We start from the raw sequence: 26184 nt of genomic DNA, 5'->3' as shown, positions 1-26184 counted from the left end.
CATTATTACTAATAAGTACAATACGTCTGTTCATGCAAATGGTTCTCATAGGTCGATTCCTTTAGGAATATTCAAATTACTTCAAACAAAATTAATACGCAAATTCCTAAAAATAATCGACCACTACTATATACAAATCAACGATTTTAAAATAACTTACAGTAACTGATGGATGAGATTCCTTTTAGGATACAATGGGTCTTATCTCTCCCCTATCAATGAAAAAAAATGACCAAAATCCTTTTTTTAGATTCGATTATTACCAATAAGTACAATACAACGTCTGTTCATGCAAATGGTTCTCATAGGTCGATTCCTTTAGGAATATTCAAATTACTTCAAACAAAATTAATACGCAAATTCCTAAAAATAATCGACCACTACTATATACAAATCAACGATTTTAAAATAACTTACAGTAACTGATGGATGAGATTCCTTTTAGGATACAATGGGTCTTATCTCTCCCCTATCAATGAAAAAAAATGACCAAAATCCTTTTTTTAGATTCGATTATTACCAATAAGTACAATACAACGTCTGTTCATGCAAATGGTTCTCATAGGTCGATTCCTTTAGGAATATTCAAATTACTTCAAACAAAATTAATACGAAAATTTCTAAAAATAATCGGCCACTACTATATACAAATCAACGAATCTAAAGTGACTTACAGTAACTGATGGATGAGTTTCCTTTTAGGATACAATGGGTCTTATCTCTCCCGGGAAGATGTCGGTTCCTTTAGGAATATGGAAACACGTCGGTTCGATGGTATAGATGACTCCGTGATGAATGCAAAGAAAAATGTCCATACGTATTGCGAATCTAAACAAACCGGTTTCAAATTCTAGAAAAATAACACTCGAGGTTGATACTAATGTTGTCCAATTTATCACTTATTTTTGTTGCGGGTCGATTAAGTGTCTTTAAATTCCATGCCGTTGGGTACATTTTATTTATCGCACAAGGCCCTATCCAACTTTGAAGCACTTGCTTTTTTTAAAAATCTCTTTTTATCAAAATGAGTTTTAATATCCGTTTATTTACTCGCGGTTTGATTTTTTTTTTATTTTATTTGGTTTGAGTGCCTCGACAACCATAGGCCATTGGCACATGTTATAAGTAATTAATTTAGAACAGTAGTGATATATACAAAACACAAAAATTAACAGAAAAGGAAAATTGAGGAAAAATTTACATTTTACATTAGACTATTTAGCATCTTTAAGGAAATTGATAACGTTCTGGAAACTATTTGTTAGAACTTCTCTAAGCTCTGGTTTTAGGTCGTGTCGTTTTCTAATGTCCGCGTATTCTGGGCAGTCTATAAGGATGTGCTTTACTGTCAGGACTGTGTTGCAATGCTCACATGCGGGTGGATCTTTAGCTTCCATTAGATGGCCATGTGTTAATCTGGTGTGCCCCATCCGTAACCTGCGAATTATCATGGTGTCCCTTCTGCTCATATTAGGTAGGTCATAACTGGACACGTCGGGTCTTATACTTGAAAGTTTCGTCTTTGCTTGACTCCAAATATTCTGCCATTTTGTAACTACTTTTTCCTTGAAAAGATTTTTGAGGTCATTCTTAAGCTGTATCTTTTCTCTTGGTAGGTTGAGTGTAAAGGTCTCTTTCGCAGCTTGATCCGCTTTTTCGTTGCCTCTGATTCCAACATGGGATGGTGTCCATACAATGGTTATATTTATATTTCTGGCATGAAGGTTACTGCATTCATCTTGGATACGCTGAGCTATCGGATTTTCTGTATATACATTCTCTACAGACTGGATTGATGCTAGGGAGTCTGTGCATATGATGACCTTCTGACTTTCATCCTTGAGTGTTTTGATGGCCATGAGAATTCCGTAGAGTTCCCCAGTATGTATACTGCAAAAACTTGGAAGTCTATACCTCGCTATAGTCGTCTTTTCTGTGGTGACTGAGCAGCTAACATCTTCATCTACTTTGGACCCATCAGTATATAGGATACGGTCCGAGTTTAAGTGACTTATCAGGTTGAGAAAGGACTGTTTATGTACTGAATTAGGAATTTCTGCCTTTTTATATTTGCATAGATCGGTATTGATGAAGGGAAGATTTCTGGTCCATGGGGGTGTAACTGTAACGGATTTACTATGTTTTCGAGTACGCTGTTTCTTATTTTTTCAATTGAATTGCAATCTGCAATAAGTACTTGCACCGGCAAGGAAAAAAAATTAGTTGATGCCTATGTGGCAGTAATTTATAACTATCAATTATTAGTTATCACTTACAATTTATAACATAACTCGAGCGCGAACTCTTTATCATTGAATATTTGAAGTGTAAAATTACCAATTGTTTATGTTTTTTATGATATTTTATGTAATTTATGTAACTTACCATTTTTTAAAAAAAAAACCTTAATTTTACAGTACAATTACCAGTAATTTATGTTTTTTACGTAAATTACAAATATTTTTGTAAAATTACCTGTCATTTATGTTTTTTTATGTTTTTTTAAATATTCCATAAACCTTTTTGAATTTTGTGAGTGTTTGAAAATAAAAACACTTGTTAAATTATATATTTTGGTGTATTCAATAAAATACCAAAGTAGTAGGTATTTCGCCATCACGCATCGTTTGGAGAAGATCCGGATCGCGAATTACATGCTGTATCATCTTCATCAAACCAAACTAGATTCAACGGTGAATCGTAACTGTACAAAAATTACGGTTTTTTAAATAAAAAACGTAAGTTACGTAAATTTCATAAGAGACATAAATTAGATACATTAAAAAACCGACCTCTTGTAAGTTACGCGTAATATAACAGTTTTTTATGTAATTTAGAAATCATTATTTTAGAATCCACATCACTAGTTAGAACCCATTGAAACGCGATTCGATTTACTTATATCGCAAACGGGTCTCTTTCTCGAAAATTCGCGAACGCTTCCAAACGCTCCCGAGTATTTTAAAATGTTCTCGAACAAAAACACCAACTTTCCTGAATAAAATGCGTCACATCCACTTTCGTTTCTTATCACCGATGACTAATCGTTTATGGCACCTCGATGTCCATCGAGATTTCTATAATATTCGCTACAATATGATAAACAATTGCAGATTTTTAATTTTTTGAATTGCGGTAAAAATACACACCTACCCAATATCCTATCCAAAGACGTACCACCGGTTTATTTGAAAGAAACTGACCCTCTATCACCCATTTTTTTTTGGCACAAGCCAAATGTAGCAGCCTGTATACCCAACGTAACAATCATTAGTTAGTTACATGTTTTATGAAGAAAAAATTACTTTTACACCCCTTTTTACAAAAAATTAATGTTTTACATTAGTACAAGCTATTGTCGATTGCATCACTGCCACCCCTTTATTGTTGATAAAGTTACCTAGGTAGGTACTGTCAGATAGAGACACAATAATTATCCACATCAAATATGTATTGTATATGAAAGATATGTGAAAAACATCTACACTACATTTACCTAATTGGTTTTGACCTTGCCAAACTAATGATTTGTTTTTAAGAGGTGGATGAGAAGAGATCGAGCTAATTGTGTATTCTATTCAAATTCGTAATAATTAGTCCCGATGAATCCCATAAAAGAATTCTCGTTTAACGGAAATTATGCGGCTACAATGAATATTAGTTACGGGATATGAAATTATATTTGAAACGCGTTTTAAGACATTCTACAAGAATGTCGAGTGCCTGAATGGTTTCCCATTGTAATCTATCTAAATCCATACAAAATATACAATATTGCCATAACAAAACTTACAAATGCGACATTTGCCAGTAAAAATGCGAACACATGTCCTATGGGTCGGCATAAAAATTGTTTTCAGGATACGCACTGAGGCGAAAACGCCTAGATTGCAAATATAATTGAAAAAGGTGGCCGTTTAAATATGAGCAGGGGTTTTTGAAATAATTTATTGTGCGTTGACGCGGACATTTAAAAAAGATCTTTTCTCGTCGAGCTTTTGTCGTTAAATTATATGTTTTCTTTTCCATATTTATTAAAATTTACAGCTAAAAATTTTACTCGTTATAACCGAATTTAAAGGACGTCGTCGAAAGGTAAAACGCCTAGTTCATAGAGTTCTCCACAGCGAACCCATTCCAGAGGTCCTTATCGGGAGTTTCTGGCTGGCTGCGTCCGCCGTAACGCAGATCGGGATGTCTTATCTTAAGGGGAACAACCCAAACCCTATAAGCGGGCGTCCACCCTTATACGTATATACCCCTACAATTCGCTCTTATTCGTAGGCGCACACTTTACGCATCACATGAACAAGATTAGAGGAAGACTTATCCTTTTAGCCAAAAGTCGCACGTTTACTCTTTTAATTTAGTTATCTTTTTTTTTATTACAGTTACCGATCTTGATGGGGTCCACTCCGATGAAACTAATTCGGGAGACAACTCTAATGCTGGATCCAGTGCCGGAGCGGATGACGATCAAGCCAGACTTAGACTAAAACGAAAACTTCAAAGGAATAGAACTTCATTTACAAACGACCAAATAGATAATTTAGAGAAAGGTAAAGTGCTTTTCTTTCTTATCAGTTCACTCATTTAAACTAACTACTGCGACTAATTTGGTTTACTTTCTGGTTGGTACTGTATTTTATATTCAAACTTCAAAGTATATACAGAAAAATAGGCAACTCGTCAAACTTCTATATACAAAACATCTGCCATACAGCAGTTTGCGTGAAAGTTTGATGGTCGGTCTATTTTTCGTTGCAGATGCTTCTAAAGTGTAATATTCGCCTACACACTTTGGATGAATTATGAAAAACATGGAAGAACCTCATTTTTAAGTAAATTTCACCCAGACACGAAATTCACAAACATTTTAGTTACATGAATCCTGGCCTGTAAAATAAAGAAGATGTTAATTCTAATGAAAACTGAAGAAATGCATCTAGGATTCACCATTGACATAATCTTTAAGAAGCTGCCCAGGAACCAGGTCCACCCATAACTCATTTTCAATTCGATATTATTATTATATGTGTCCAAGAATACAGATACCAAAGTTGTTCAGGATCAAAAATTTTTTTCGCACTCCTGTTAGGAGTGTGCCATCGTCGAGTAGGAATTTTGGAAAATTGTGTATATGTGCCCCCCCCCCCTCCCCCCAAACCAATGCATTGGATCCAATTTTTTAAAATGTGCATAGCCCATATGTATACATTTAAGAAAAATTCCCTGTATAGTACCAGTATTCGAGTACTTTTTTTGAGTAATCATCCCAGCTCTGGTTGTGGCAAATGGTAGACTTTTACTAAATAATGAACAATTTATTAAGGATCATGCCATTCTTTATAGTTTTGCATATTCGTCTGTCAAACGTACACACGACAAACCTTTCTAGACGTTTTGAAATTTGGTAAACATTGGAATTTCCATCAAACCAAAATTTCCGATTTCTTCAGTTCGTTTGTTTGGATTTTTGGTTATATGACGTCATTACGCCCCCGAGCTACGATTATACTCGTAATATAATAAAAATGGTCAGAAGGTACCTTAATTAAACGTGTTCAACAAAAAAATTTGCGGAAAAACCTCAAAATTTGTCATAATCTAAATACAACGTTCACATACCTGATTTTTAGTTTATACTTAATGTAGCCTGTTATTGGAAATTGCTGCTGGCTGCTAATCTAATAAATAAATAAAAGAGTGCGTAACATTCCTGAGGGTCGATTTCGATTTCTTAAGAGGTTATGTTATTTTTCCACGATTTAATAAACAAATGAGGAGCACTAAATCCTGTAAGATGGAATCGTTGCAACATAAAACAATCGGGGGAAGTTCGTGGAATTGTTTTCAAAGAAACAGCGCGTTTGGTTGCTAATGTGCTTCTATACGATCAGGGTCGTGTTTTATATTTAGATTTCGATTTGTGTGTGTGTGTAAATGCTATGAAACAAATTTTAAATAGGTACCATTGTAGATGAATACTATGACATAATTGTGTAGTTTGGTGGTCCATACGAAAAAGGCGTTCGATACGAAAACGGCGGCCCATGGAAGATGCGAAAGGTGTCCCTTCCCCTTGCGAGTGTAAAAGGCTGTCGATACGAAAAAGGTTTTCGATACAGGAAAGGCGGTCGATACGAAAAAGGCGGCCTATGGAAAATGCGACAGGTACCCCTTCCCCTCTCGGGGGTAACAAGCGTTCGATACGGAAAAACCAGTTGATACGGAAAAGGCGTTCGATAAGGAAAAGGCAGTCGATATCAAAAAGAGCGGCCTATCAAAAATGCGAAAGGGGGGCACCTCTCGAAAGCATTTGTTCGGAGCTTTCCAACGACGTATCACACATGGGGGGTCACTATTTAAGATTTAAAAGTTGTGGTGACTGGGGCGCAGGGGGTTGGAGGGGGTGCGTCGCAAACTATGTCATTGTGATTCTCCCTAGCCGAATTACCGAAACGGATTTTGATTTTTTAAAATATCGCGTTTATTTACTAAGACATGGGAGGGGGGGGGGGGAAGTTTTCAAATTGCCACCCTGTATACATTAAACCAAGCATATTTCAATTTAGTAGACGAAGAAATTAACATAACCTCTTACAAAAAATGGAGCTGTCACTTCTAAAACTAAAAGTGAACATTTAATTAAAATTGTGCAAACGGTTGGGCTTCTCCCGCAAACTTTCTTGTTGAAAGGTACCTTCTACACATTTTTATTAATTTCATTGTCGTTGCTGGGGGGGCTTAACAACGTTATGTACCCTTTTTTTATATATCAATTTGAAATTCTTTTGATTAGTTAATTTTTTCTTTTCCTCGCTTCTTTCGTCTTTGTATAATTCTTCCGATTATTCTGTTCCTTCAATTTATTTAAATCTTGTATACTTAGTCTTGAAATTTTTTAGTTCCATAAGATTCTTCAGATTATTACGAGTATTATGATTTTTCAGATTCGTGGGTTTCTTCGAATTCCTTAAGTGAAGTATTGAGATTTTTATGATTCTTTCGGACTCTTCAAATTCATCATCAAAACTTCACACCCTTTTAATAATTCAATTTCTTAATTTTGAAAGTAGGTATTCAAATTATCGAAAATGCTAACGGCCTTTAGATTCTTCTGTGTTTTCGAAATCGTTACTTTTTGGATTCATCAACTTTTCAAGGATATTTCTTCCAATTCCACTTTATTTTAGATAATTCGGATAATTCCATTTTTCAAATTTCATTATTTCTATTAGAATATTTATATTAGAAAACATTCTTATCAAGTAAGTTTAATTTACATTACCTCCATAGACAATAAAGGAAACATTTCGTTCTGGCTTAGAAAGCACTTTACTGAAGTAGGTATCCAACAACTTTTTCCGCTCCATCTTGCTTTTGTGAAAATGCACCTCCAATTGCGACAATATATGCTGGTGTCACTATCCGCCGCGCCCGATCTAGCATAACACAGTATCGGCGCAGTCGTTAAACGCCTTTTCAACTCCTGAAAAGCAGTCGAACACTCTTCTGTCCAATAAAAAACGTTGGCATCTTCAGTAAGACAACATCAGCCACAAATCACAAATTGACGGAATAAGTGCACAGGCTGAGAAGTGATCGCCCACCAACTTTTGAAAGCTATTTTTATACTTTTGGGAAAAATCGAATTTTTAATTTTGACACCCTGTATACCTTTATGCTGTAATACTTCAAATCTCACCCTGTCCAGTTTTCCCTATCTCTATAAAAATAAGAAAAAATTAAACGCTGTTTAATGCCCCCGTTACAATCGAGATACTTTTCCGCTACGATACGCAAGCTGTCTCAATCGACTTGTTCTAATGAAAGTTCTATAATGCCTTCTCATGTACCAAAAATGCGTTCCGTGATGTGAATGCAATTGGATAACCACAACACGCTGACATTTCAACCTATATACGAGATATGCATCTGAATAGCAACAAAATATATAGACTGTAATGAATAATAACAATAAATCTCACATTCCTAAACGAGCCTCCGTTACAGTACCCCCTCTTATTTTTAAAATGTTTCGAATCTAACATATTTAAAATACAAAAGAAATAGTTAGTTGAATCAAAACTACTTATACTATCAATCTGTGAAATTTTGATGTTATAGCAAGAGTGCGGCGGCGTTGCCACTTATTTTACAGTATTCTGAGTATTTCTATTATTGCATATAGTCAAACTTCAAAGGTGGGTGCCTACACTACATGTCAGCAATAGCAATTTCCTGAAAAGTGGAAAATTTGTCCTATACGAATTCTCGGACGATTAGGGTGTTATGCGCGGGTGCACCATCCTGGTGAAAGCAACAGTTTCCAACTTTTGTTTTTTTGTGTGTGCTTATATTGCTGTATTTGTAATAAAAAAATGTACTCAATACAGCGTGTACTTTTTTTATGGAGCATATAAAGACAAAAAGTTGATAATGATTACAGCTCAAAATATAGCAATGAGAGAGTTTTGGTAAAACAAAAACGAAATCAGCAAATTTAGATTTTTCTGGCATGTCTTCGGAAGTACCTAATCGCAATTTTATGGTTTTCTTTAAAGCACGATACTAATTCTTTAATTGTGCATCTTCCCTCTCTTCTATGGTTTCGGAGATCCCCATGATAGACAGCCTTATTTTGGAACCAGTGTACATATGATCGGGTGTTCACAGGCCCAGAATGAGCCAAATCGATTTTAGCGCATCTTTTCAATTTAAAAAAATGTGCTATGCTAGTAGAAAAATGTCAGTTCTTGAACCTATTTTCAGAATTCGAAAGAACTCACTACCCAGACGTATTCGCACGCGAACGGCTTGCCGCAAAAATCGGTTTGCCAGAAGCTCGGATACAGGTTTGGTTTTCTAATAGGAGAGCGAAATGGAGAAGGGAAGAAAAACTGCGAAACCAACGTCGAGGAGCGCCCGGTCCGACGGAACACCCGGCGCCGTCCGCTTCTCCGCCGCGATTGCACAGCTTTAACAATCCATCCTCAATGTATTCGCCTATTCCGCCTCCTGTTGCGATGACCGATTCATACAGGTAGTGCAAAAAACGTGACAAGTTCATAATAATTAATTCAAATTTAGTTCTATGTCTTCTATGGCGACATTCGGTCACGGGGGTTTAAGCGGTGGAATGGGTCCATCTCCGGCTTCCTGTCTTCAACAGAGGGATAGTCCGGGAATGGCTACGTCGATGACAGGATACTGCATGAGTAGACCTCCTAGCTACGATTTAGGTATTGGTTATGGTTCACGCCCGTCGCCTTGTAGTCCGACACAACCTTATCAAATGAACGGCCATCAATACAACACGAACGGAAGCTCGTCCACTGGTAAGCCCTTCTCATGATTAACACTTACTCACGCCAAACTTCACCAGGTCTTATATCACCCGGTGTATCGGTGCCGATTGCAGTACCAGGCCAAGCAGATATGTCAGCACAGTACTGGCCACGTCTCCAGTGACCATGGTGGATGTAAAGACAGTTGCAATGTTGCTTTAATTTAAATATATGTATCACTTTATGTAATATCGAAATCTATACTTCCAAAAATTTTTGGGTTTATTTAATAATGTGATTATGTACATAAATGACAGGGGCAATTAGAGTAAGATTCTCTTTAAGTTTATTTCTAATATGGTTACAAGTACGCCACGAAATTCATAATTGTCTATCAACGCAATTAACAAAACGATAGTCACTAAAAGCGAAACTAGTAACAAAATACACTTCTTTTTTAAATCGTCCCTCAATAGTCAAAATACCCCAATTGAGGTTTAGGCAAACAGTCCACTCGTGATAGAAAATTCTATGTATTTAAATAAATCAATGTTTCCTACTCATAGTCAGCAATTTGAATAAGAGATTTGGTCAAATCCAAAATAGTGTAACTCTAATTTTATACGCGAGAGGGCGATTTCAAAAAGACGAAAAAATGGCAACTAATGTATAAAATAGTCAGTGAACTCGAAATTCGTATGTTACAAGATATTTTTGTAATTGTGATCCCAATTGTTAAATTATGTTTATTTTCTGTTTTGTAGCAACATACCATTGTGAATCAACCGGAAAAATTTTGTTGAAATAGAACATTTGTGGATGTGATTTTTATACATAAGACTTAATGTGAATATTAGTTTAGTTAGTCATATTTATAATTACAGTTATTTCAAAGTTCATTTTTACTGTGTGTAAATAAAATACGGAAAAAAATGAAGAAACTGACTTCGAGAAGATTATATTATGAGAGCTAATTTGCAATAAATCATTCACGGTTAAAAATTTCAGAAAGTGTTCTTAATTGACGTAAATACAATCTTAAGGTGCTAAACGTATCCAATATTCAACACAATGTTTGCTCGAATACACAAATCATTTCTCATTTAGTAGTTGTTTAGTCTCAATGAAGAAATATGTGGCGTGGCATTCGCGGCCTTTCGAATCTCGGTAGTAGTCGGCTAAGACCGGGTGGCACGGTGGACATGAGACATAATCGGGAAGAGAATTGAATAAAACGCAGAATTTTGTGCGTAACAAAAGACAAGAACAAACAACCTGACATAATCCGGTGGCACCAAGACCAAAAGTGTGATGACAGCTCCCGCGCTCATAAAATCGGGAATAACACGAACTCGGACCACCAGGGTAGTAATACAAATCTCGCACATAACAATGACCGGATCCCTACGTTGTGAAAAAAACCTCACTCGCGCCCAAACTTATTATGGGAAAGGTGGATCGCAAATATACTCAAAAAGCCGAAAGAGTTGCTACGAATTTAAAGCCAAAAGAATGCCGTGTGTTCCCCTAGAACTCAACGGGCAGAGAACCGCGCGCGCTAAAGAAAATTCCGAATCACTGTTCACAGAGGTTAAATATAGAGGGAAAATCTGGAGCATGAGACGTAACTGTGGAAAACGCTCAACACAACGAAGAAGTAACCCTTGAATTTGAATAATTTAAATCTGACGTTAATTTAATAAAAATCTGATGAGCTAGAGCGGCCAGCTCCAGTAGATTTAAAAGCACCTCCAATTCTTTCCCATTTGTGAAGGAATACATTCAGAAATCTCTTACATAAAATGCATTGTTAATTAGCCGGACCTCCTCCAATCAAGAAGATATCTAAAGTCCTGGATACGGTAGCCTTATTATACAGGGCGTTTCAAAAAGAATCATCCGATTTTGTAGGTTTATAATTTCAATACTAATAATAATATGGACATGAGGTTAATTTTATAACTAATAAAGTTTTTTTATACACCATTTACAGGTGCTCAATATGGCCCCCTTGAGATGCACGGCATATGTCTATGCGATACTCAAATTCGTCCCACACCTTAGCTAGCATTTTGACAATAACTGAGCTGGGCGTTGACAGAAGCGCGCTACTGCTACCTAGCGAAAACCACGCGAAACTCGAGAGCTTCCTCTTACTAACAGTACATTGTTCTATCAAATCGGACTTATAGATGAATAGCAATAAATTTTTAAAATCGGATGATTCTTTTTGAAACGCCCTGTACTAAAGTTGTATTTGGAGATTGATGCCGCTAAGTATGTTTCCACTTCGGAATCTATCTCGCTGCGGGGGGAAAGGGTTAATGACACTCAAAAAAGGCAGATTCGTACACAAAGAATGGAAACCGCTAATCCAGGGATGGAGAAATACTGGCCCGCGACATTATTGGATCCGGCCCGCGGTTAATACCAGTCGTCTATATTCGTAAAAACAAATTGATAAACAGGATGACTGAGGAACATCTTGAGAGCATTTTGCGAATTTCTTCCATTAATTTAGAGCCAAATTTCCACGCTATAATTAATGAACAGTCGAAATTGCCTTGGCACACTCAGGACATCGAAAGAATAATTTTTGTCAAGCTGATTTTTTTCTCCTCTTTGGCTCGCTGACATGATGAAATTATTTTATGTGGCCCTCTTTTAAATTTATTTCCCCATCCCTGCCCTAATCAATCATATTAAAATTAATAACTGGCCAATCTCGGACAAATCAAAATAGGAATAACATTTACATTGAAAGCAAATACAGATGTGGTCCAATTTCGATGGGATTAAATGGGTAACTTTCTTATTAGCGCAGATAAACAGTAATGTTCCTAGGGGTCTATCAAGCCGACACTGAAAACGTTGACTTACCCTATACTTACCGTTGGCAACTCTGGGAAAAACTACAAGCAGAGCCTCCTACCTTTCAAGTCGAAACGATGGACGTTTCGCGGCACTTTTGAATTTGGATGGCAGTCAGCTCGATATGGATGAACTCCTACGTTGTGTAATCAGTTGGGACGTCAGACATCACGTGAGACATCATCGGAAAGGGAATTAAATAAAAGACAGAACTTTTAACAGTGCGTAAGAAATGACAACAACAAATAAATATATTACGCACACAACAAGACCCTGCCAGGGAAACCTTCTACGGGACTAAAACCCTGGCATGGGCCACACAAATACATGAAATAAATCACCTACAGCAATAAAATGCAAGAGAAAATACACATAAATAAAACATCTCAAATTGTACGATAAAAATCAGATAATCAAATCAAATGCAATTAAACAAGTTCATAAAAACAAAATACACAAGACATTCTAAATGCAGTGGAAAACCTAATGAATCAATTCAGTACACAAACACATCAAAATACCTGTACGATCAATTGAGACAACACAACTCGTAAAATAAATAAACTGCATGTACATAGGAAACACGTAAATGTTGTGGCTCTACTCCATCAGCCTTCCATTAACATAATTTAATTTAACACGAAAAGTACATGTGAGAATGCCAATGGCCAATAGCAAGTATTCGTGTGAAAATCGATTATCGCTCAAGCAGAACATATTTTAAATAGTGGAAATGTTAATGAGAAGGCCCCTACTCGCATTGCTAAGATGCTACGAACTGCAATCCGCACGAAACGAGTAGACAACAGATACAGCGAAAGATCGAACTGTATTAGGTACCTACTCCACGGAGACAGAATGACCCACTCGCACACACAAACATCGAAACATCAAATAAGAGAGCCCCCCTTCGTATAGCTAACGCACAAGAACTGCAGCGCGCCACGAATCAGAAAGTAACAGATACAGCAAACAATCAAACTGTATTAGGTACTTCCCTCACGGAATCAATCGAACAGAGCAACATCGCACTGATAATCAACTCCTCGTGAATACAGGAATACATACTTAATTAAACAAAACAATGGCATAATCACCTGCACAGTATAACAAACACGATTCATCTAACGGTACTCAAAACAAAGGCATGGAGTACGCCATGATTCAGATATCGTAGTTTATGCAAAATCAGAAAAATGTAAATAATATCAAATTGTGGCAAGAAATTCAATTATTAATAGCTAGTACAAGAAAGAATAAAATGGTTACTACCTGTAAATACACCTTCAAAACACCACAACCAAAATAATCAAGAATAAAATAACCGGGAACGCGTGATGCCTTCCGTCGACCTCGTCGCCATCTTCCCCATTCTCCCCTTGCTTCGTTACGAAAATCCCCTAGTATTCGGCATCTGAGCAAAACGGTCGATTGGTTATATACAGAGCATATCATATTTTTGTTTCAGATGTAAAGGTGTGTTGCCTAACCATAAGGGTGGATTATCACAAAACGAAAACGGTTTAGGTACCTACTCGTGCCCTCTTTTTTCATGCTTATTCTATTACCGTTGCCAGATATAAGCTGTCGTCTTTTGTTTTTTCCCTAGAGAAAAACTGAAAAATGGCTGATTCCTTCAATTTGTTTCCTTTATTTTTGAAGCTAGAACAAAATGGCTTTTTTCTATTTCGGTGTCACAATGATGATTTTGTACAACTGTTTTAGGCCGAAAACAGTTGTACAAAGACAGTGATTATAGTCGTTTTTTTTGGTAACTCATTTCTTAAGTTGGCAGTTACTAGTTAGTACAAGTAGGTACTTCGTTGGGTACTTCCATGTTTGAACTTCAAAATGTCAGTCTTACTACGCTGCCAACCTAAAACTTAACGGCATAAAAAGTGTTCCCAACATAAAACATGTTAGTTCTAATGTTCTCTATAGTTTCTGATAATGATTTTTTTAATTAAATTAAAGCACCGAAATAGAAAAAATAGTATGAAAAACGCGTGTTACAATGCTTTATTGTAATACTCCTATCTTGCGGACACTCGTGCCTACGCTTCGCGTCGCCACTCGTGCCACAAGATAGTCGTATTACAATAGGTCGCATTGTAACACTTGTCTTTCAATATACTATAGCATTATTCAGACACTTTTTAAAGTAGAAATCAATGCCGCCAGTCGGTTGTCTCTAGACTGCGCTGCAACTAAAAGTTTTTTATGAAAATTGTAGTTGACCATCTTTTGTTATTTTCCTTCACACAAGATGTATTAATAAAGCAAAATTTATTGTAGAAAACTTAGGTATTATTGAAAATAAGTAGGTACCTAAGTATGATATAGGTATATTATACCTACATTTTGGGAAAACTCGTAAAACTAAATCTTTTAAAACCATTGTAAACTGTAACTTCCATTGGCAGAGCTAATTCAACACACCATTTCCTTCCTATACAGACTAACATTGTTTTAAAATATTGACATCAAAAATTATTGTATTTTTAAACAGTATGTTTCACGTGCAAATCCTATAGAACGGTGTCTCATTATATGCCAACGGTACTTGTCGTTTGAACGGTATCTCTATATACGCCAACGGTACCTACTGGTCGTTTGAAATTTGAAGTCGGACATCTCATCCTCAAAAAGTTTTAAGTTTCCATGATATCCTAAGGGCCTTTAATATCTTTGAGTGCCTTTAATAACTTAGGGTTAATTATTAACTTTAAAGTCATTAACAGCTGAGAACTTTTAAGAGCAAATAATATGAATGAAAATGATGCCGTTCTGCAAGATTGCATTCTTTCACTCGATTTGATTACACTGCTTAATGTAAGAACACTGAAGTGGGTTCCGAAGAGAAGGACACCATGGAAATATTCCCAGTATCCCACCTCTTCACTCTGGCCCTGATCATTGTTTAAATACTTTCCCTGATACCTACTTTCGGAGATATTCTCATCATAAAATTGGGGACACTCGCCCTTGACCCTATACTTATACGTAATATCATAGTGTAAAGAATAGACTAAGGTAATATGTAAATGATTTATAATAATTATTCCTCGATCCTAAACAGCCGCTCTTTGTAACCAAAAATAAACCGCTATATTCATCAATAAAAAATAGTGCCCTTCAATCTTCCTTTTGGGAGTAGCTGTGTCCATCCACGAGGTTCCACGGCTACTACGTATGTCTGGAGGCAACGTAGACTAAACACTAAATCAGAAAATGACTCATGCAAAGTACTTAAGTATAATTACCACAAAGGTTATTTGGCATTAGGGCATATTGTACATCTTCTGTGCTCATTAAGTTCGTACAACTTAATTTTGATGTGAAATATGAGGAAAAAACGAAAAAAAAATGACAAGGAGGTAGAATTTGAAATACGGAGCACTTTCCGAGTGAATCATCAGACATCTAGGAGTAGATACCCACAGAGACATGACAATAATTTAGTGTCTGTTTTATTGAATCAATAATAATGCATTGAAAGTGCCAATATTCTATTCTACTGAATTTCAGACTGACATTCCTGAATGTATAATATGCATCTTAATTTTAACTTTAAACCATTCTGTTTTATGTGCAACTCAATAAATGGCTATTATTATTAACTGAAACACTTGATGGCACTTTCAATTTACTTGCAAATCAGCCCACATCTTTAAATTGGCTTTTAAAGTTGATCAGAAAAAATGGAGTCAAGGAGAGGTCTATCCCATCCCAATTTATCACATGAAATAGTAAAAATACAAAATGGTTGTTTAATATAAAAGCTATTATAACACAAATTCATAAATATACAAAAACATAAAATGAGAAGCATATAATTAAGTTTATCACAACTCAATTTTTTATGGTAGTTTTATTTTTTTTCATCATTAATTTAACTTCTTTGACTTTTGAAGCAAACCTTAGGGCATTAATTGATTCACCGTAGCACTCTTGAAATGGGGCAATATTAACAAACATGAGTGTTTTCGAATTACCGCCCAGACTACTTTGAAGTAAGTACGTTAATTTTGTATTGCGATAGGGAATGTGGCTGTCCTTATTTTGCAACGCATTCATAACCGATCCCAAAGCGGACAAACTCTTATTAATGTTTTTAGTTTCTGCCATTCGTTCGGAACAAGTCGTCTTCGCACTTTCAGATCCAGCTAAGTCCACTAAACTCACCGAGCCACTATAAATTGAATCGAGATGAACACCTGATAAAGTGATTTTAGCGACGACATGCGATCGAGAACTGTGCTCGTTGTAATTGGTAACTGCAACTGCACGGTTTTGAGTGGCGTACGATATCAAAGTGTGCAGTTCTTGCGGAGAGTGGACAGGTTTAGTCGTCAAATTTGTCACTGTGGTGCCTCTACCTTCATTGAAACGAATCTCCAACTGCTCTTTGTTGTGAATGTTGAGCAAATCTCGAATAGTCTCGTTGTAAATTTCCAAAAAACTAGCTTGGACGGTGTAACACCAACCAATTTTTTCATATTTTGCAATAAGTTTAAATATTAAATCGACAGTTTGCGGAATTATGCCTGGAGACGAACAGTCGCCACCTTGCATTGTGTAGGTTTTACCAGAACCAGTCTGCCCGTACGCAAAGACGCACACGTGATATCCATCCATTGCACTTTGAATTAACTGCGATAATTCCGTAAACACTTCAGTTTGTGATGCTTCCGGCTCAAAAACTTTGTCAAACACGAATTCCAAAGGAGCATCCGTTGTCTTGCTGCTGGTATTGTGCGTAAGGTCTTTTGTTTTTCTAATTTCCAACGTCGCTTCATCAACATATGCAATACTGTACAAAGGTTTCTCTTCTTCTGATGGTAATGGTGGCCGAACACGACAAAATACGCGAATTGTACCTGTTGGAAAAAAAAATAGAATATTAAAAGATGTGTTTGCTGCATTTGGATCAAATATTCAGCTGGCTTTCCTTGTTGTACTCAATGCTAGATTTAATTTTAAAATTCCAACAGTGGAAACAATTACATGAATATCAGGATGCGCGATTCCTGTTGCATTGCACGAGGACATTGTATCGTGCAAAAGTAAATCTTCAAATCGAAACATTGAAGTTATTGTTGGCTGTGTGATATGGCCTTAGACCATATAGTACATGGACTGCTAATTGTAACGAAAATATGGTCAAGGACATCGCCTGGGTATGTGAGTTTCAGGGTAAACGAGTCTGTCCGAAGTTGTGCGATTAGATACGATTTGAGACTGTCAACCTATAAATTAACAAACGTCAATTAATTAATCGCCTAGATATGCCAAAAAAGCAAACCTATCCGTATTTGTGGACGTATAGAAGATAATCAAGGGTATTTAAAGCTTCCCGTACTACGCGGTTCCCATAAAAGCTACTCTTTACGCGATCCGAGTGGTGTTCATACGGCGTTAGTTTACCCTGAGATTCACATACCCACGACTACAGTGCCCTCTATCCGTGACCACCCATTTTGTATTGAAAGCATAGGGATAATAGCAGTCCATGTACTATATGGTCTAAGGATATGGCACAGGGAATGCTAGATTTCATAAATTTTCTAAATATTGCATCACGAATTTCTCCATTTTTTGTATACCAACCATATAAAATAAAAATAAAGGCAAAATAAATAAATAAAATAATATGCATATTTTATGTTGTTGCACAGACAACTGGTTGTTGCATCAATTTCCGGATAAACCGGAAGTCATACCGGAAATTTCAATATGCGAGCGGATAGATTGTAATGTCACATATATAAACTATATTTGACAAATTTTTAGTATCTCGCCAAACCTAGTTCATTACCCATCTACAGAGTACTAAAATTTCAACATTGCTTTAAGTTCTTTCTCTATATTTCCTACAGTTTTTGAGATGTTTTGCTCAAATTTGAAATATAAGGGCTGATGGGCTTATGTTTAGGTAGAATCCTGACTTCGTCAGTCAAACAAATTTTTGGTTTACGCTTTCTGAGATTTGACTCAAAGTTGGTAATAATAATAATAATAATAATAATAAGATTCACCTCTGAAGCAAACCACATTATCACGACCCATTAGTATTCAACCCAAACGCAAAAGCCTAAACAGCACTTTAGACTCACAACATGACACACAACATACTGTAATATCTCCACCCTTAACTCAACCAACCACACAAACACAACTTCCTGAACAAACAAACGCAATAAATACAAGTAACGCAACATGCACTACAAAGACGCCCTCACCCAATAAAGTTACACGGCCTAGCACAGCTAAAAAACACAATACTCTTTCCTCTCAGAAACACACCTCGTTATCACAACCCACTAGTACTCAACGCAAACGCAGCAACCTTAACAGCACTAGAGGCTCACCTTGACAGCACTACTAGCTCACAAAATACTGCAATATCTCCACCAAAAACCCAAGCAACCACACAAATACAACCTCAAGAACAAAGAAACACCACAAATACAAGTAACGCAACTTGCACTACAAAGACAGGTCCACCCAATAAAGTTACACGTCCTAGCACAATTAAAAAACACAAAACTCCTTCTTCACAGAAACACACCACATTATCACAACCAACTCGGATTCAACCGAAACGTGAAAACCTTAACAGAACTACATGCTCACAACATACTGTAATACCCCCACCAAAAACCCAAGCAACCACACAAATACAACGTCAAGAACAAAGAAACACCATAAATACAAGTAACGCAACATGCACTACAAAAACAGGTCCACCCAATAAAGTTACACGCCCTAGCACACTTAAAAAACACATAACTCCTTCTTCACAGAAACACACCACATTGTCACAACCCACTCGTATACAACCGAAGCGCAAAAACCTTAACAGCACCACAGGCTCACAAAATACTGCAATATCTCCACCAAAAACCCAAACAACCTCACAAATACGACCTCAGGAACAAAGAAACACCATAAATACAATTAAAAAACACAAAACTCCTTCTTCACATAAACACACCACGTTATCACAACCCACTCGTATTCAACCCAAACGCAAAGCCAAAGAAACACTTACACAATAAACTCTATTAATAAAATTACAGGAATTATTATAATGATATTTTTGTTTTGTTTTCTTCTTTCCTGATAGCGTTGACTATTGTGGCCATTAATAGCTATGTTGGTAAGTATGAATTACATACTATCCGTAGATTTCCAATGCGAGTGTGTGAATATTTTTTTTTTTTTTTTCTTTAGAACCCTACATAACTTCACCAGACACAGACACTAATCGTTACTTGATTTTAATCCGTGCGATTAGTTAACCAGGCTAGACCTGAGTTCTCACAAGAAACACCGACCATAATAATAATAATACCCATTAGTATTCAACCCAAACGCAAAAGCCTAAACAGCACTTTAGACTCACAACATGACACACAACATACTGTAATATCTCCACCCTTAACTCAACCAACCACACAAACACAACTTCCTGAACAAACAAACGCAATAAATACAAGTAACGCAACATGCACTACAAAGACGTCCTCACCCAATAAAGTAACACGGCCTAGCACAGCTAAAAAACACAATACTCTTTCTTCTCAGAAACACACCACGTTATCACAACCCACTCGTACTCAACCCAAACGCAACAACCTTAACAGCACTACAGGCTCACAAAATACTGTAACGTCTCCACCAATAACCCAAGCAACCACACAAATACAACCTCAAGAACAAAGAAACACAAGAAATACAAGTAACGCAACATGCACTACAAAGACAGGTCCACCCAATAAAGTTACACGCCCTAGCACAGTTAAAAAACACAATACTTCTACTTCTCAGAAGCAACCCACTCGTATTCAACCGAAACGCAAAAACCTTAACAGCACTACAGGCTCACAACATACTGGAATATCTCCACCAAACACCCAAGCAACCTCACAAATACAACCTCAAAAACAAAGAACCACGATAAATACAAGTAACACAACATGCACCACAAAGACAGGTCCACCCAATAAAGTTACACGCTCTAGCACAGTTAAAAAACACAATACTTCTACTTCTCAGAAACAACCCACTCGTATTCAACCGAAGCGCAAAAATCTAAACAGCACTACTAGCTCACAAAATACTGTAATATCTCCACCAAAAACCCAAGCAACCTCACAAATACAACCTCAAGAACAAAGAAACACCATAAATACAAGTAACGCAACATGCACTACAAAGACAGGTCCACCCAATAAAGTTACACGCCCTAGCACAGTTAAAAAACACATAACTCCTTCTTCACCGAAGCACACCACGTTATCACAACCCACTCGTATTCAACCCAAACGCAAAACCTATACAGCACTACTAGCTCACAAAATACTGTAATATCTCCATCAATAACCCAAGCAACCTCACAAATACAACCTCAAGAACAAAGAAACACCATAAATACAAGTAACGCAACATGTACTACAAAGACAGGTCCACCCAATAAAGTTACACGTCCTAGCACAGTTAAAAAACACAAAACTCCTTCTTCACAGAAACACACCACGTTATCACAACCCACTCGTATTCAACCCAAACGCAAAGCCAAAGAAACACTTACACAATAAACTCCATTTAATAAAATTACAGGAATTATAATAATGATTTTTTTTGTTTTGTTTTGTTTTCCTCTTTCCTGATAGCGTTGGCGTTGGTAAGTACGAATTACATACTATCCCTAGATGTCCAATGTGAGTGTGCGAATATTTATTTTATTTTTTAATTTTTATTTTTCTTTAGAACCCTACATAACTTCACTAGACACAGACACTAATCGTTACTTGATTTTAATCCGTGCGATTAGTTAACCAGGCTAGACCTGAGTTCTCACAAGAAACACCGACCATAATAATAAAGATCTTTATTCTTAGAACTGTGTATTACAGCCATTGAAACGTCATACAGAGGGAAAAAATAACAAACTTTACGTGCAGGTACAAACAACATTGAGTTGGATTGCTTAAGTGAATCTAGCCGCATGAACGTGAGAATAAAACGTGTTATCCTGTAAGAAATTTTTAATTTTATTTTTAAATACTTGTTGGTTGCAGGTGGTGAACTCTAACGACAACAAGTTAAACAACTTTATCATATAGTGGGATTTATTTTAAAAAGAGTGGGTGGTGCTTCCTTGTAGAAATTTTGTCTTTTTTAAATGCATCACCCTGTATATCTTCACGTAAATTTATGTGCATTATTTTTCCTGACTACTTTGATGTATCACAACCTATATATTTTTTATATAAATATATATATTACAATATTATATTTTTTTAAATTTTGAAATGACACATGTATACCGTCAGCCATTTTTATTGATTAGTATCGGGTGCCTTAGTTACCATAGATACAATAAACAAAACAAAATCTCCATGAACCTATGGCCTACTATTTAAAAACAGTAAAAAATACGGATTTTATTGATTTTCATCGCCAAAATTTAAAAAAATATAAGCCGAGATATATGCTGATGTGATACATACAAAATACCAACATTGGGTCAAATCTCAGAAACGGCGGTCCAAACATTTTTTTGACTACACCACTGAATTTTACGTAAAAATATCTAAAATAGGCAGCACTGTGAGGACTTCGCAGAATTCGAAGTAGGTGTACACATTTTTGCTGGACTGGACCAGTCTTGCATTCTGCTAAATAAATTTAAACCGCCATATGCAAGCACAATAAAAAAATTAAAAAAAAAACACTAAATTACTTTTTTATTGATTTTCTTTAAGTATTTTGTCTAAGATGGAGATACGGTGCTGGTAGAGGGCTCCCATTTCGAGCAAAATGAAAAAAAATAAAAACTAAAGAATTTAAAAAAAAAATAAAAAAACAAAAGAGCAACATTCGGCAGCGCTGGCAAAAATTAAAAATGAGCAGCTGCTCCATCAATCCCATATCAAGCGGAATGAAAACAAAACGAGAAAAAGTAATACACATTAAACAAAAGAGTACCATTCGGCGCTGGTGGGACAATCCCATTTTGAGAGGAATCAAAAGAAATTTAAAAATCGGAAACCCACTGTAAGAAATAAAACTAGTTATCAGGTAAACTCCTGACTTTCGGACTACTTTTAAGATAGTCATTGCAATTATCTTTGGTCATAGTATAACATTTAGAAAATGCCCTCTGGCGCCTTTATTTTGAACCCGACACAAAGATTTTTTTGTATATCACATCAAGACACGTAATTAACATTTTGCACTCTGATGCTTACTTTTCGAGAAAAATACAAATTTAGAAAAATATAATAAATAGTTTAACCTTTCCATTCAAAACTTCTCAAAAACTAAGAAACTCGCAAAAAACTGTAATGAATTTTTGTATAGAGTTTTTTAAGCCTTTTTGCCAGTGCAATTCCATTTCAAGCGGAATAAAATAATAAAAAAAGAACAGCGCTCGGCGGAATAAAAAAAATAAAGAAGTAAAATTGAAGAAAAAAGCAACGCTCGGCGCAGATGGGGCAATCATATTTCGAGCGAAATGAAAACAATACGGAAATACGGAAATATACAAAATAATAGCACTCGACGCTGGTATGAGCAGAATGAAATAAAAATTCAGTAAAAAAATAAAACAAAAAACCAGGTGCCAAATTCTTGAAAGAACAGCTTCGTAGATCAAACCAAATATTAAAAAAAAAGTTTTTGACAGTCGTCTTACATTCTTTATGCCTAATGTACACTGCCAAAAGTCATATTAATTTGCTGATATTTGAATGCGCCGCTTTATAATTAAACACTAAATTGTTGAAATTCTCACAGCAACCTTACAGAATCAATTCAATGTAATTTGGATGTTACCTATATCTCGAGTTATATCTTAAACAATTATTAATTATGGTCAATTTGTTATTGGTACATATAACATAATTGACAATTGTCTGCCGTCTGATGACCGAAGTTAAGTAACGTCCGGCGGGAACACCAGGCGCCGTTGTCTTTTTTTAAAATTTAAATTTCATTATAATGTCACAGGGCAACATATAATTAATAATTGTGAAACTGTTTCGTATAATTTAATAAAAATGTTGCGTTACTATTTGAAAACAAAATGCCGTTGCGGCGCTCACAGCGGCAAGCAGACAGAGAATGTAACTGCAACAGCGCATCCAACATATGAGAAAATACACTAGAAATCATACAATTTGAAAGTACTCAAATTCACTTTCGAACTGTGTATTTATTCAAATCGAATTATGGTTCACCATATATGCTTCAAGATTGTAGATGTTGTGTAAACAACGTCATGCAGACGTTTTGTTTAGGCTCGTATCTTATAATAATAACAATGGGCGAGATAATGGGTCACCCTGTATGCGAAATATCTGAGGAAATATCCATTTTTTTAAAGTGTAAATTTGGTTGCAGAGTTTGTTTTTTGCAATTTAAATTTTAAGTTCAATGTTGTTAAAGGTCTCAAGTTCTGTTTAAATAATAATAATAATTGATTCGCATGTTATTGTGCAAGGCGCTTACATTTGTCTAATGACAGATGGATTGATTGCCTACTACATGTACTCAAATCATTATTATAATTAAAAAAATAGATGAATTATAGAAACATGTAGGTAATTCAATTAGAGGATGTCCATGAACCTAGCAGACCAAGGTCAGCAGAACACAATCAAACTTATTGCATAATTAGGTGCTAATTATGTGCTAATTAAGTGCCCTATTCCCAAATTAAATGCTCCTTTTTTTTAAATTATTACATGTTTTGCCAGGTTCATATGAATTCAGCAGAACACTACCTCAAAAAACCAAGAAAATGAATAGTGAACTAACTATAATTAGGTGCTAATTAAGTGCCCTATTCCCGAATTAAATGCTTCTTTTTTTTTAATTATTTACATATGTTTTGCCAGGTTCATATGAACACAGCAGAACACTACCTTAAAAACCCTAATTAGTACCTAATTATAGTTAGTTCACTTTTCATTTTCTTGGGTTTTAAAGGTAGTGTTCTGCTGAGTTCATATGAACCTGGCAGAACATGTAATAATTTTTTAAAAAAAGGAGCATTTAATTCGGGAATACGGCACTTAATTAGCACCTAATTATGCAATATGTTTGCTTGTGATCTGCTGACCTTGCTCTGCTAGGTTCATGGACATAATTAGAGGAGAGTGTTAGAAAAGTAGTATTGTTAAAATGCTATAGCTTTTTAAGATGTTATTGAGATTAATATAATAATAAAAATTATTTTTATAGTACCTTTCAGATCTTGAATTTGGTTGTGCATAATACGACGAACATCCTCGTGTTCTTGGATAGTAGTCCCATAAAACTCTATCAACTTTTCTTGGGCCAAGTTAGTTTCCCGAGTTTTCAACAGATCCTGTTCAAGTGCACACACTGTAGCAGTTAATTCCTTAATTTTTAACTCATTGTCCACACCAACTCGTTTCGATTGTTCCAAATCACTTAAAAGCTCATTTGTTTTTTCAGTTAATTTTTCACATGTACAGTGGGCAGCCGCAAGCGCGGCATCTTTTTCACGTCCGGTTTGCTCAAGGGTAGATACTATGTAATTTAATTGGCTTAATTTTTCTGCTTTTTCTGTGGCATCTTGATTTAATTGATCCAAATCACTTTGAAGCTTCTTGTTTTGTTCTGCTAGTTTTTCACACTGACCTTGGACGTCGGCAAATGCAGCATCCTTTTCTAGCACAATCTGTTGAAGAGCAGCCACTGTGGAGTTTAATTCGTTTAACTTCGCCACCTTTTCTAGGTCCCACCGTCTTGATTGATCGAGTGCACTTTCAAGTATCTTTTCATTTTCTGTCAATTTTTCGCACTGGCTCTGCGCAGCGGCAAGTGCAGCATCTTTATCTTGGGACGCTTGCTGTACAACTTTGTGTTTTTCCAACAAAGAATTGAACCGTGCCTTGTAATCATAGGCCGGGATTTTTGGAGGTCGTGACACCTTCGCGTTGGTAGGCGCCGATACAGGGGGTGCTGGCCTCTTACTTCCCACCTTTACTGTCGAAGCAGTGGTCGCACCTCTTTGTGGAACGGATTTCAAAGTAGGCTTTACAGATACCTGCCTCCTAGCAATTTCGTTAATTTTACTTGTCGATTGAGCATTCCAATTTGACAGGGGCGTTGTGTGAGGCGTCGTGCCATAGTTGCGAAGATCCATACAAGAGTTTGAGCGACGAGATAAGCCCCCTCTGGCAGGTCGTTGCGTAACAGTTTTGTTAGCAGAGACCGGGATTCGAGTTCTTTCCATAATGCCCTGAAAAGTGGGTGGTTAAATCTCCAGTTTCCCTAAAACACAATACCTTACATAGAAATACTAGGCTACGAGTTTTAAAAAATACTTACACACCAATTAATTTACTTCTTGCGTCAGTGCAATTAATATCACTATTAATACCATTTGCATTAGAACCGTGCTACCTAAAATGATTCAAACAAACGGTAAAATTAAAAGTTCGTTACTTTTCAAATTGTAAATGGAACTGACGCCAACGCCACTGACGGGAGTGTGACAATTTGGCAGTGGCTAAGATGCCATTATTTTCTGGTACCTACATACATACATGCTACATGCCAAGTTATTGTGTCAACAATCGGAATAAGGATTTTTTACCTTTATTTAGTGCTATTAAACACTTAATATAGATATATAAGTTAGAAACAAGTTTTGGAAACAATAGGTCAGGTAAGCAGGTACCAAAAATTCTGAGAAATGGTGAAATACACAGGATGACTCATCTTTGGTGCAATAAACGCCTCCTATCAAGAGCAAGATAGAAAATTAAATCGCTTAGTATACTCGTTTTGAAAATGTACAACAGTTAGCACCTAAAAATCTGCTATGGAAATCCGTAATTGCGTCAGCGAGTACCTTTACCGTTTCCTATTGGTTGGATTGTGAATACAACAATTTACTATACCTTATACTGTTATGTATGATTTAAAATAAACTGAAAATTTCCAATATGCAATTTATTTATAATTGTAAGTAGGTATA

General features: G+C 36.1%; 2 protein-coding genes across 4 annotated transcripts; one reads left to right on the top strand and one right to left on the bottom strand.

Annotated features, from left to right (window-relative positions):
• Nucleotides 1-1449: 1449 nt before the first annotated feature.
• LOC116169004 (paired box protein Pax-6-like) lies at nt 1450-10260 on the top strand. Its single transcript, XM_031485035.1, has 5 exons — nt 1450-1474; nt 4392-4559; nt 8776-9046; nt 9094-9341; nt 9389-10260. Exons 1-5 carry the CDS (start codon nt 1450-1452, stop codon nt 9472-9474), a joined length of 798 nt encoding a protein of 265 aa, XP_031340895.1. The 3' UTR covers nt 9475-10260.
• A 5648-nt stretch (nt 10261-15908) lies between these two features.
• Nucleotides 15909-25679, bottom strand: LOC116167867 (protein claret segregational-like). Of its 3 annotated transcripts, none has more exons than XM_031483457.1 (3): nt 25533-25679; nt 24420-25475; nt 15909-17041 (listed from the first exon to the last, which is right to left on the bottom strand). In XM_031483457.1, exons 2-3 carry the CDS (start codon nt 25435-25437, stop codon nt 16014-16016), a joined length of 2046 nt encoding a protein of 681 aa, XP_031339317.1. In that variant the 5' UTR covers nt 25438-25475; nt 25533-25679; the 3' UTR covers nt 15909-16013. The 3 variants fall into 3 exon arrangements, with proteins under 3 accessions (XP_031339317.1, XP_031339319.1, XP_031339318.1); XM_031483459.1 differs by having other exon boundaries at nt 24420-25443; XM_031483458.1 differs by having other exon boundaries at nt 25537-25679.
• Between the last annotated feature and the right edge of the window lie 505 nt (nt 25680-26184).

This window comes from Photinus pyralis, unplaced genomic scaffold (genome assembly GCF_008802855.1).
Source record: "Photinus pyralis isolate 1611_PpyrPB1 unplaced genomic scaffold, Ppyr1.3 Ppyr1.4_LG4, whole genome shotgun sequence".
NCBI lineage: Eukaryota > Metazoa > Arthropoda > Insecta > Coleoptera > Lampyridae > Photinus > Photinus pyralis.
The sequence above is the reverse complement of the archived record's forward strand: the minus strand, read 5'-3'. Positions and strand labels throughout refer to the sequence as shown.